At 47.0% G+C, this 13,049-nt stretch overlaps 1 protein-coding gene across 1 annotated transcript in view; it reads right to left on the bottom strand.

The window, feature by feature from the left end:
* Positions 1-1,006: 1,006 nt before the first annotated feature.
* Positions 1,007-13,049, bottom strand: part of TKTL1 (transketolase like 1) — a 32,940-nt gene continuing 20,897 nt past the window's right edge. The window contains exons 8-13 of the mRNA XM_066357780.1: positions 11,094-11,250; positions 9,202-9,332; positions 7,034-7,117; positions 3,420-3,516; positions 3,170-3,289; positions 1,007-1,823 (exon numbers count right to left, since the gene is read on the bottom strand). Coding sequence (XP_066213877.1) covers positions 1,651-1,823; positions 3,170-3,289; positions 3,420-3,516; positions 7,034-7,117; positions 9,202-9,332; positions 11,094-11,250 — 762 coding nt within the window. The 3' untranslated portion in view covers positions 1,007-1,650. The remainder of the gene's footprint in view (positions 1,824-3,169; positions 3,290-3,419; positions 3,517-7,033; positions 7,118-9,201; positions 9,333-11,093; positions 11,251-13,049) is intronic.

Below are 13,049 nucleotides of genomic sequence, written 5' to 3'. Positions count from 1 at the left end.
AAATAAGGAGGTCAGGGTTGACTTTTCAGGCCATGCACTGTCCTCTGTGGGTGCATCTCCTGCCCAGTAGTAGTACCCTTTCCTGGATTTACTGTTGGGGGAAATGGCTCGTTCTCCTAGTTTAGACATCAACTCTTTTCTATTTCTTTTTTTTTGTATTTTTTGTATTTTTCCAAAGCTGGAAACAGGGAGGCAGTCAGACAGACTCCTGCATGCGCTCGACCGGGATCCACCCGGCACGCCCACCAGGGGGCGATGCTCTGCCCCTCTGGAGCGTGGCTCTGTTGCGACCAGAGCCATTCTAGTGCCTGAGGCAGAGGCCATGGAGCCATCCTCAGTGCCCAGGCAAACTTTGCTCCAGTGGAGCCTTGGTTGCGGGACGGGAAGAGAGAAACAGAGGAAGGAGAGGGGGAGGGGTGGAGAAGCAGATGGGCGCTTCTCCTGTGTGCCCTGGCTGGGAATCGAACCCAGGACTCCTGCACGCCAGGCCGACGCTCTACCACTGAGCCAACCGACCAGGGCCTCAACTCTTTTTTTTTTCTTCTGTATTTTTCTGAAGCCAGAAACGGGGAGAGACAGTCAGACAGACTCCCGCATGCGCCCGACCAGGATCCACCCGGCACGCCCACCAGGGGGCGACGCTCTGCCCACCAGGGGGCGATGCTCTGCTGCGACCAGAGCCACTCTAGCGCCTGGGGCAGAGGCCAAGGAGCCATCCCCAGCGCCTGGGCCATCTTTGCTCCAATGGAGCCTCGGCTGCGGGAGGGGAAGAGGCAGAGAGGAAGGAGAGGAGGAGGGGTGGAGAAGCAGATGGGCACTTCTCCTGTGTGCCCTGGCTGGGAATCGAACCCGGGACTTCTGCACGCCAGGCCGATGCTCTACCACTGAGCCAACCGGCCAGGGCCTCAACTCTTTCTTTACTGAGGATTTTATCCAACAGAAACCAAATCACACATACAAGGCACAAATGGAATAAAGCAGCTGATTTTGAAATGCTTTATTAACTTTTAACTAGTAACCTTAGTAGAGTAGATGAATATAATTGAGCTAACTGTTTGCTCTAGTCACTAGGCTAATGAGACATTTCTGAGACCTCACAAAAGAGTGCAGTGTGGAGACTGGAACTAGTTGTGTCATCTTTTCACAGACTATCACTAAGCAGCAGAGGACATTCTAAGAGCTTCCGCTACTGCTCCACACACCATCAGAGGGGAGATGAAATTCCAGGACATCTGCAGTCACACAGCACCCGGCAAGCTGCAGGTAGGACAGCAGCACATACACATAAATTCTTGACCTGGGACAGCAGTTCGCAGTGTGCTGCTATAGTGCTGCACAACCCAGGTGGCTGCAGTCTACAGTTCACCTTTTCTTTACTTAAAAAGAAAATACACACACTTAAGGAACTTATCCTACATTGACTCATAGCCCAGACTGCTGTAGTATCATAAAACTAGACATTAGGTGGTTGTTTTGTTAGCTATTCCATCACTTAAAATCTTATAAGCTACTTTACTTAAAGGTTACACTTATATATGTATTTATGGCTTAACAGGAAGGTAATTTGCTTTGCTTTTAAGAAGAACAAACAGTATAGATTTAAATAATGGTTTGTCAGAAAACATAAATGCAGAGACTGAAACAGCTATTTTAGTTTGCTACAACACTTTTCACGGCCTCTATAATATGTTTGGCACTAATTCCAAACATACACAGCAATTCACTTGAATTCCCACTCTGAGGCACTCCTTGCACTGCCAGACAACGGACCAGGATGTCAGGCTCCATGGAAACAGCTGCACAGACCGCCTCCCCAATGCCACCTGGGGAAGCAAGAAATGTCAGACTCTGTTCTGGAAGCAGCTAGTCAGCCTTAATGCCCCATGATATACTGGCCTTTGAATTTGCTGGTTCCCAGGGAGAAAGATTTTTCACTAGTATTGATTTATGGAAGCAGTCATTCCCTGACTGGCCAGAAAAGTTCTCATTCTAAACTTCAGGTTTCCAAATTGCTCCCAGGCCCACCTACAGTAGGGGCTCTCTCAACCAGGGTTCCGCGGATGCTGGGGACTGTGGAACTCAGATACTCAGCTGTCAGGAACCCCAAAATGATTAAAACCAACAAGTGAACTATAAAGAAAAGAGTGACAGGCAGGCCTGAGGTGGCCAGCTTCAGAAGAGTCACTGGCAAGGTTGGCCCTGAGGTGGCTGGCACCTGGGCAGTGGGCTGGTGTAAGTCCCCTGGCCGACAGGACACTTTCCCTCCTGGTAACAGTGGACCCTGTGCCCAGACTGTCTGCACAACAGCGTGGTTTATGTGGAGCACCTGCTTTCCTCTGGGAGTCAGGAAATTTGGCCCGTGCCCAGCACAGGGGGCTCACATGACCAGCCCCCGATAAAACTCAGAGTGCTGGGTCTCAAGTGGGTTCCTTGGGTCTGCAGTGATGCACTTTTTGCTGCAGAAGAGGGGAAAATACTTGGCAGGCCTCTCCTGGGAGGGAGGGAGCCTAAGGCATGGGGTTCTCCACCCTGACCTGTCGCCTCTGCCCTTGCAGGTCCTGGTGTGTGCCCTTTCCCTGTAGTAAATCTCAGCTTCCAGGGCACTAGGAGTGCTTCCAGAGACTCCCTGTGGATTGCGGATGTGCTCTTGGGGCCCCTGACATGCAAATACATGAAGCTCTTCATTCTCTTATTTGCCCCACCTAATGCTCCTAGGCCAAACCTTCCCACCCCCCTTTTCCTGACATACTTTTTCTGCATCTGTTGTGTTCCCTGCTTACAAGACACTAATCCATTCAGGGGGGCAAACTATTACTCATTCAAACCTCGAGCAATTGTGAAGCTCTTCACGAACCCTCCCTGCCCACAATGTGAGTTAAAAACTCCTTTGTGCTGGCACTGAACCACCCAGGGACCAGGCACTGTGCTGGGGATACACAAATGAGTATGGGCCTGGCCTCACCCTGAGGGAGCCAGTGTAGGTGGGCAAGTGACCCCTAAGCTGATACACTTGCAAAGAGCAGTAATAACGGCTGTTGGGTAAGTGGTTGGCTGGAGGTGATGCCTGCAGCACTTCCAAGCAAGAAAAATACAAACACAAAAAACAAACAACAACAACAAAAGAAAAACACAAACACATCCTGCCAAAGCAGACTTTGAAAAGACATACCTTCTAGGTGATGATCTTCCACTGTGATAATTCGGTTACCTGTGCATTTCGCACTGGAGATGATGGTGGCAGCATCCAGGGGCTTAACGGTAAACAGGTCAATGACTCGGATAGAAATATCTGGAGAACAGCAATAACCAGTTTGGTATATGAAGTGGACTCAGAATAAAAAGAACAACTGGGGCACATGAGGCAGCCCAAGTCCTACCTCTCCCCAGCTGGAACTTCCAACATTTAGCAACAAACTGACCTTCTCTGGAAAGAGCATCAGCAGCTGCTAAGACTTCATGCAGAGTAACTCCAGCTCCAATAACTGTGACCTTGTCATTGTTACTTTGGCGAATGACCTGGTATTGCACCCGCAAAACAAAATGCTGTGGTTACTAGAATGCATCTCAAAATGGAAGACACTGCTACATTGCTCTTTCCTGATCCTGCTATTTTTTTTTTATAGAGGCAGAGATAGACAGGGACAGACAGACAGGAACCGAGAGAGATGAGAACCATCAATCATTAGTTTTTTTTTTCGTTGCGCGTTGCGACTTCTTAGTTGTTCATTGATTGCTTTCTCGTATGTGCCTTGACCGCGGGCCTTCAACAGACCGAGTAACCCCTTGCTCAAGCCAGATGAGCCCGCGCTCAAGCTGGCGACCTCAGGGTCTCGAACCTGGGTCCTTCCACATCCCAGTCCGACGCTCTATCCACTGCGCCACCACCTGGTCAGGCCCAATTTCTTTTTTTTTTAAGACTTTATTTATTCATTTTAGAGAGGAGAGAGAGAGAGAGAAGGGAGGAGCAGGAAGCTTCAATTCCCATATGTGCCTTGACCAGGCAAGCCCAGGGTTTTGAACTGGCAACCTCAGCATTCCAGGTCGACGCTTTATCCACTGCGCCACCACAGGTCAGGCTGATCCTACCAATTTCAATTTCACCCCTTAATAACTCACTATATAAAAGTCTAAATCAACACACTGACAAACAACACACTTTTTTTATTTATTCATTTTTAAAGAGGAGAGAGAGATAGAGAGGGAGAGAGAGGAGAGAGAGACAGAGAGAGAGAAGGGGGAGGAGCCAGAAGCATCAACTCCCATACTTGCCTTGACCAGGCAAGCCCAGGGTTTCAAACCGGCGACCTCAGCATTTCCAGGTCGACACTTGATCCACTGCACCACCACAGGTCAGGCCAACAACACACTCTTTTTGACAACCCTTTCATATTTGTTTTACAAATTCACCTGCTTTTTGTCATGATTTTCAGTGCCAAATTACCAAGTTCTCATATATAAATATACAAAACGACCCTTTAACAAAGAAGGGGGATATGAAACTGGGATCTGAAAGACAAGAGGCCCAGAAGTGAGTTTTATGGCTCATGTATGGCCAGAACAGGGACTCATAACTACTGATGGATCTGGAAAGGCAACATCTCTGGACTGCCTGGACAGCTTGCTGGGGTAAGCACAGATTGAACTTCACTGATGAACTTAGTTAACAGAGATGTTTGGGGCATTTGCTACATGCTCTGTGCCAAGCACCTCACAGGCCCTGAGTGCTCTGTAAAGTCTGTGTCTTAGTGAGCCCATCCTGCAGCTGAGGAAAGTGAACCTCAGAGCAAGAGGAACTTTCCCAGGGCTGAGACTAGCAACCAGCCTCATCTGACATCAAACCCATGCTCTCAACAACTTGCTATTCTGTAAGCAAAGACAGACCTTTCTCCCACAGTATGGTTTCCTTCAAAGTTTCTCAACCGAAGGCATCTGGAATTAGTCATTTCAGTAATGTTTCCCTATAGCCTTAGAACCACTGCTGACAGTACAGACATTCAGGGCTTCTAACCCATCCCATTCTGAAAATGTCCTAGCCTTTTTATACAGACACAACCCTTCTGCAAACTCAGACCTTGAGTTATCCATGCCATGTGTTTTATTTTTTTAAACAAGCAAGAGAGAGAGAGACAGACAGGAAGGGAGAGAGATGAGGAGCATCAACTCATAGTTGTGGCACCTTAGTTGTTCACTGATTGCTTCAATGTGCCTTTAACAGGGGCTCCAGGTGAGCCAGTGACTCCTTACTCAAGCCAGCGACCTTTGGGCTCAAGCCAACAACCATGGGGTCATGTCTATAATCCTGTGCTCAAGCTGGTGACCCGTGCTCAAGCCAGATGAGCCCATGCTCAAGCTAGAGACCTTGGGGTTTTGAACCTGGGTCCTCAGGGTCCCAGGCCACTGTGCCACTGTCTGGTCAGGCCATTCCTTGCATATTATCATACATATTTTACCTCTCATCTTTTACAATTAGGAAGCTTATTTTATTTTGTCAGAGCAGAGAAACTATTAGGGGAGGGAAAGGTGGGAGAGAGAGGAGAAAGCTCTGCAGACAATATGACTATCATTGTAACCCTACACACACATACTCCAGAGGCAAACATATGGCCTTGAGTTAAATGTGGGAGTAGAAAGAACAAGAGAACCTGTAAGTTAACACTGAAGGTGAAACTGCAGCCTTTCCATTCACTGTTGGCCAGCTGCCTAGTGGTAGGCCATGGACTGCTCTGAATACACCTATTTTTTGTGTTTTTTTTAGGTTAAATGTGTATGTGGTTTGTTTGTTTTTTTTTGTATTTTTTTTAGGTTAAATGTGTATGTGGGTTTTTTTTTAGGTTAAATGTATATGAATACACCTGTTTTATTACAGTACTAAAGCCACTCAGCGCTCAGACAGTCATTCTGAGCACTAGCAACTATAAATTCTGGAGCAGCCTAGCCCTTAGCAATCAAGTAGATGTCACTTGTTGCTCCTTCAAGAGTGGCTACTTGGTCTTTCACATATTTAAGAATATTAATGACTTTCTAAAAGGCTTATAAAAGAAGAACAGGGTATAACATTTTCCTATGCAGTATGATCTCTTGCTGCTCACTGTGAACCTTGAGCAAGCTGCTCACTTCTCTGGTCCTCATCTACAAAACAGGGCTGCTAACAATTTGTGCTTCTAGGGCTCTTGTGAGAACGCAGGAGATAGAAAGTGCCCAGGATGCTCTGGCCTTAATCAACAGGCCTGCAGGTGAGGCCACATCCAATGAGCAAAAACCATCTCAGGGTCAAATAATGGCCAGTATCAAGACAGTTCATGTTCCCTTCTGTTCCTGGCCTTGAACATGCAAACCCAGAACCTCACAGATTTGTTACTCCTTTGAAATGGGTTCTATTATTTTGTTTGGCTAGAGGCTGTAAGATAAGTTATAGCTGAACTGAAATGCCTTTAAGTTGCATTCCTTTATCTTTTTTTTGTGTATGTGACAGAGAGAGATAGAGACAGAGAGAGGGACAGAGAGGCAGGAAGGGAGAGAGATGAGAAGCATCAATGCTTCATTCGGCACCTTAGTTGTTCAGTGATTGCTTTCTCACATGTGCCTTGACTGGGGGGCTACAGCAGAGTGAGTGACCCCTTGCTCAAGCCAGCAACCTTGGGCTTCAAGCCAGCGACCTTTGGGCTCAAGCCAGCGACCATGGGGTCATGTCTATGATCCCACACTCCAGCCAGTGACCCCATGCTCAAGCTGGTGACCTCAGGGTTTTGAACCTGTCCAGTCCGACGCTCTATTCACTGTGCCACTGCCTGGTCAGGCGCATTGCTTTATCTTTAAAAATTCAACAGAGGCTCCATTCTAAAAGCAGGAAAATTCAGTTCTGGCTGATATTGGTAGGATGTTCCTTCTGGAGGAAAAGCTGGCAAAGGTCATAATTGATTTTTGATTTTTTAAAACAACTAGAACAAAGAAAGGATGAAACCCTGACTGTGAGGATACCTGGTGCTAGCATGTGAAATGATACTAGAAGACACGGGAGAACTTAAGGTCTTACCTTGGCCTGTCCAATCTTAAAACTTTCTAGTGGGTTGTAAATAATGTCAGTTTCTGGTCGGTTGGTCCGAATGTAGCACATCCCCTAGGGTATAAGAGAAAACTAGAACTACTAGAAAGTTAAACTTAATTTCCAACTAATGAACCTTTAAAAAAAGTGGGGAGGGGGAGTAGGAGGACTGAACAGTTCCTTTTACTAAAACAAAGCACATACTTTGGAGCAAGGGATAAGAAACCTACAACCACTGGCAGACAGGTCAGGTATCACCTAGTCAGGTTACTACTAAGCCAGGCAAAAGCATATGCAGGACCCTGGTAGGTGCCCTCAGTGACAAGCTTTCCATGCTGTTACTTTTCACTGACTTAAAAAAAAAAGCTTTCTCAAACATATACCAACCTGTTCTGTCCCCACAGAACTTAAATTTAGGGCAGGAGCACTGGCTCATGTTGAATATAAAGATCAGAACACTATGTTAAACAGTTAATTTTTCCCACAATAACTTATAATACTTCTATCTTAGAAATATCTTAAACACTGTAATATAAAATGGTTCAATATTTTCCCAGTGAGAAGATATACATTTTTATCAACTTGAACATATAAACAGAACTATACCCAAATTCCTGAAGTATTTAATTTATGTATGTATTTAGGTCATACATTTTAAGCTGATATATTAATTTAACTTTATTTATTTATTAGAGAGAGGGAGGAATAGAACAGGAAGGAAGAGAGAGAGGAGAAGAGAGATGAGAAGCATCAACACATAGTTACTTTAATTGTTCACTGCTTTCTCATATATGCCTTGACTACGGGGCTCCAGCTGAGCCAGTGAACCCTTGCTCAAGCCAGTGACCTTGGGGTTCAAGCCAGTGACCTTGGAATCATGTCAATGATCCCGTGCTCAATCCAGTCACCCTGCACTCAAGCTGACGAGCCCACACTCAAGCCAGTGACCTCAGGGTTTTGAACCTCGGGATTTCGAACTGGGGACCTCACTGGTCAGACAAAACTAATATATTAATTAAAAAACACAGCTTTTGTTCATTCACTCCCGTGTTATAAATCAGTTCTATTCAGAGTTTTTATTGAGATAAAATGTACCTCAGTGGAGTGCTCTACAAATTTTGACAAAGGTATACACATAACCATCACCTGAGTCCTGATTGCATTCATCTGCTCAGAAAGTTCCCTTGTGCCTCTTTCCTGTCACTCTGCCAACCCAAGCAGCAATCTCTGTTCTGGTTTTTGTCACTACAGCTTTGTTTTGCCTCTTCTGAACTTCCTAGAAATGGAATCCTCCAGCACATATGAGATCACTCTGTGTATGCACAGGCACAAAGCCATTTCCAGGACATATAAGTAAAAAAGCAAGTATAGAACAATACATACAATGTGAGCACACTTAAGTTAAAAAAAATGTCTCTAATATGTTGCAATTGCTTAGAACAGAACTTCCACAATCCACTCCATGTCCATATTCACCTGTGCAGGGGTATGGGTGGGCGCAGGGCTGGGTGGTGAGAAGAGTCTGGTGACACATAGTTGAAGTGATTGGAAAGGTGAAGAATACACCCCCTAGGTGCCCCTGTAGCTGGATTTTGGGCAGGAATTAGGATATGTCTCTCTGATGTCCTTGCATGAGACTTCAGGAGGGACAAATGTGGCAGAAGCCATACTCTTGCCTTTCTGCACTATTTCTGAAGGTGGAGCCAGGCTGAGGACCCTGGGGTTTGTCTGCAGTGGAGTCCCACCAGCCACTCTCCAGCTTTCTTGATGTCAAAAATGGTGGCATGGAGTGTGTCTAAGGACAGCACCTGATAACTCCCTGCTGGAGCCCACTCCTTCAGCCCTGCCCTGCCAACAGCGCCCTGCCAAACAGCCCCGGGCTCCCCTCCTCACTGAGCCTTGCCTCGTCTAGGCCACCAGGTAGTGTTCAGCATCCCTCTGCACTGTCTGTGTTTGAAAGCGTTCATGTTTTATGTGCTTAATCTCCTTCATTGGGTAATGGTTCTATTTTTAAAAGGAGTCCTACAAGCAAATTTCCTATAATGAACATCTATTACCTTTACACTGAGAAAAAAATGGGAAAAATGCAACCATCAGTAATAAACTAGTAGCAGAGCTCAGAAGCCTTTTCCGTTTGACCCAGTGTCCCCTAAAACTACCTTGGTACTGGCTGCCAGGAACACAGCATACTCTGTCGCGACTGCGTCACTTGGATAGAAAATGGTGCAGTCTGGAATGGCTCGGAACATGGCCAAATCCTCCAGGGCCATTTGGGAGGGGCCATCTTCACCTGAGAAAACAAAGCTATAACTCAACAAAAACATGAGCAAGACCAAGAAGCTAGGACCCTGTCCTCTGCTGGATAAGCAACAGCCCCTATTGCCAGTTGGTGGCGGGCAGCACAACCGTAGCAGAGCCCTGCAAAACTGTCCAATTCTTACATCAATACAGTGTCTTATAATGAGCGGTCTGTCACACATCTATCTCCCTCGTAACATCACTGTGACACTCCAGATCTGACTAATTGACCTTCCATTCCAGATCAACAAGCCAGCGGTCTCTTCTTGGCCCCAAGCCTCACCAACCTCTGGCACTCTCTATCACTAGGCACCACTACTACTGTCCAAGGTGACTCGATGCTCTTCTCCTTGAACACAGGTAGCCAAGTCGGCCCCATCAAGTCTCTGTCCCTGCCCCCTTCTCCTTATGAGGATCCTCTTGGGCCCTATCCTTCCTTCTAGGCTCTTTTCTGTGAAGAGACTAGGATTTTTAGACTGAAGTGGTCTTACTTCTTAAGGCTTTCAAGGTAGCTGAGCATAACATACCTGGGGGCACCCTTGGGGTGCTATTGTAACTAAGGAGGCCTTAGGGTTTGTTTGGGAACAGTTTATGGCCGGAAACTCTGTGGAAAGGGAAAGCCCAATGTATATGAGAATGACCTTCCTCTTCTAGCTAGGAAGGGGGCCATGACTGTGCACAATGCCTTGCTGGGATAACTGTCTAACCTCAGAACTCCCAGTTCTTCTGCGTTGGACCTAGAGATACTTGTCCACTTAGCTGACTCATCTGGAAACTTTCACTGTACCCAGCCCTAGGGAAAGACCCTCAAATACCTACCTAGGTCCTCTGTACAGGTCAGCACTGAAATGCTGTTGGCTCTCCTCTCTTCTCTTTCTGCTCTCTTCCCCTGTGTATGGCTCATCCAAAGACTTCTTAGCAGTCTAGTTCTCCCAGGGAGTCCCAGAGATCACTCCCAGATGTGTACTTCTAACCCTCCCCTCCCCTCCCCTCTCCAGCATTCTAGCAGCAAATATAAGCTGTCACATCTACCTATGGGTCCGGCCCCATCACAGGTACATCAAGTGCCTCCATCCTTTTCAAGTCCTCATTTCCGTCAGCCATGACCATTATTCCCTGACATTTCCCATGCAATTTCTAGATTTCTCCATCTATCAGCAATGTGACTTCTTCCTTCAGACTTTTTCAGATTCACCCTTATTTTCTGTCCACTGCTAATGCACTCTGTAATTCAACCCTCTTCCCAACTTCTCTATTTCTTATCGTTTCCATCTAGCTGGTCCTACCAGGTTAATGCCCTGACAGTGATGTCTCCCTCAGCCTTACTCCCCAGCATCAGGATTGTCAAAGCTTCCCGTTCCATCACACCAGATGCTCCACCCAGGAAAAGCCCTGGCAGGCTGTGTTCCTCATTCCCCTGTGCCCAGAACCACACCAAGGGCAGAAAGGGATTCTGCTGGGTGGTCTCTTCACACCCAGTGTGTGGCTTGACACATCAAGAGGCACTCAGGACAGATGATTACTTCTCAATGTCTTCAAGAGTGGGCATTTTTACAGTAATATCAAGAGATTCCCTGAAGAGTTACCCAGAGTATCTGGAACTTTAAAAGTACAATATAGCCTCTTTGAAAAGTAGTTACAAATGGTCAAATGTTATGAAACTCTATGTATCTTGGCAGTTTAACAGTTCACATACTGATCTTTCTCTGTAAAGTAGAAAGGCTATCAAGTTGATAGCATTAAGAACTCATACCAATGGATACCCCGCAGTGGGACCCAATAAGGTTGATGTTGGTGTGAGAGATGGCTCCCATCCGGATCTGATCAAATGCTCGGGTAAGAAATGCAGCAAAAGTGCTAACAAAAGCGATGGTCCGATCACGGAAGGCACATCCTAGTGCCACGTTCACCTGTAACACCAAGAATGTAGATCAGAACACTCCTGGACACGCCCCCCCTTACCCTCACTGCCCCGTTTCCCCTTGCACAGCCTAGAGTGCATGGTTCCCAGGATAAGACCCCTCCTGGCTTACTCCACCCCAGGCACATAACCAGGGAAAGCCCAAACCTGGCAAACCCAGTGTCCCCTGAAAACTGCCAGAAACCAGAGGAATTGTGGTGCTGACCTGGCTTCTCAAATCCTAGAAAATAAAATTTGGGACACTCATGGCCAACCCCCACTCCTCAAGGGTCTTTCTGTTGTCCCCTTCCCAAACTGGTACAGCTTTCTCCCTGCCCCCTATGTGAAAGTCTCACCTCACACCTCCTGGAACTGAGAGCTGAACAATGGAGGCTCTCCCCTCTGCCTCCTGACCACTGTGCTGCCAGGAGACATGGCGGCCCTGCACCTACGTCAGGCCCCCTCGCCATGCTGAATCTCATCCTCTTCCTTTCTCAAGGGCACCTCTGACTATACAATTATGCCCTCCCCTCCTGTATTCAATCAGTTTCTCACTTTCTCTTGGGTTTGCTCACCATTTGAATCTGTGCCATCTTCCATCTCCCCCTCCGATCTCCACCTTGTTCTGCCTCCCCTCAGAGACAGCCCTTCAGCGATGTCTCCTTCACAACTCACCTGGTCCTCACTGCCTGCCTGGCCTCTTTCTGCCTTGACTTTGACCCTCAGCAGCATTCCGCAGGACAACTCCCTTCCCCCGCTGGATGCTGCTGAAGCCCCTGCCCCTGCCGGATGGTGCACATCTCATCCCCTAGGCCACTGCGCTGGGATGAGTCCTGGGGCTTGGTCACACCCTTCCTCATTTCCTTCCTTCATGGGACTCACATGAAGTTGTGGCCGGCAAAAGCCCCATATAATTTGGCCCTTGGTGACCTTTCTGAACCAATTTCATTTTATATTCACAATGCTTCTGCCACTTTGCCCCTTTTTCTGTTCCACAAACATTTCAAATTTGGGCCTGCCACAGAGATAGCTGTACCGTCTGCTGGAAGTGCCATCTCCCAGTTCCGTGTATGACTGACTCCTTGTCTCTTTTTAATTTTTTTCCATGGATTTGAGGGGGGGGAGAAAAAGGGAAAGGGGTAGAGGAAGAGGGAGGAGAAAGGGAAGAGGAAAAGGGAGGGGGAAGGGGAAGGGGAAAAGGAAGGGGAAGGTAAGAGAGAAGGGGAAGGGGGAGAAATACCAATTCATTGTTGCACTTAGCTGTTCCAATTTTAGTTGTGCATTCATTGGTTGCTTCTTGTATGTGCCCTGACCAGCGATCAAACCTGCGACCTCACTGTGCTAGGACTATGCTCTATCCACTGAGCCATCTGGTCAGGGCACTGACTCCTTGTCTCTAAAGTCTCAGCTTAAATGTCACTTCTTATGAGAGGCTGTCCCTGACTGGCACTAGTCACACTCTCACTAGCCTCCAGTTTAACCATGGCACTGGATACTACCTGTTTAGCTGCTGCTTTACTAGTTTTCTTCTAACTCTAAGAACACGTCAGTAGGCACAGAGTATATAACTGGTGATTGAAGGAATCATCAGTGAGGTGGAGAGCAAGCTTTTTGATAGGAGGCTCAATTCAGAAAATTATGGATTGTATTTTTTCCCATTCAAAATGAAAATAGCTTAATGGGACTCAGAAAAACGTACACAGTCTTACAATTGTGATGACCTACTTTACTGAACAGGGGACCTTAAATTCCAACATTGACAGAGCCAGGGAAGCACTGCGAGTGAATGGATACGCTGCGGGGAGGCAG

Source organism: Saccopteryx leptura, chromosome X (genome assembly GCF_036850995.1).
Source record: "Saccopteryx leptura isolate mSacLep1 chromosome X, mSacLep1_pri_phased_curated, whole genome shotgun sequence".
Lineage (NCBI taxonomy): Eukaryota > Metazoa > Chordata > Mammalia > Chiroptera > Emballonuridae > Saccopteryx > Saccopteryx leptura.
The sequence above is the reverse complement of the archived record's forward strand: the minus strand, read 5'-3'. Positions and strand labels throughout refer to the sequence as shown.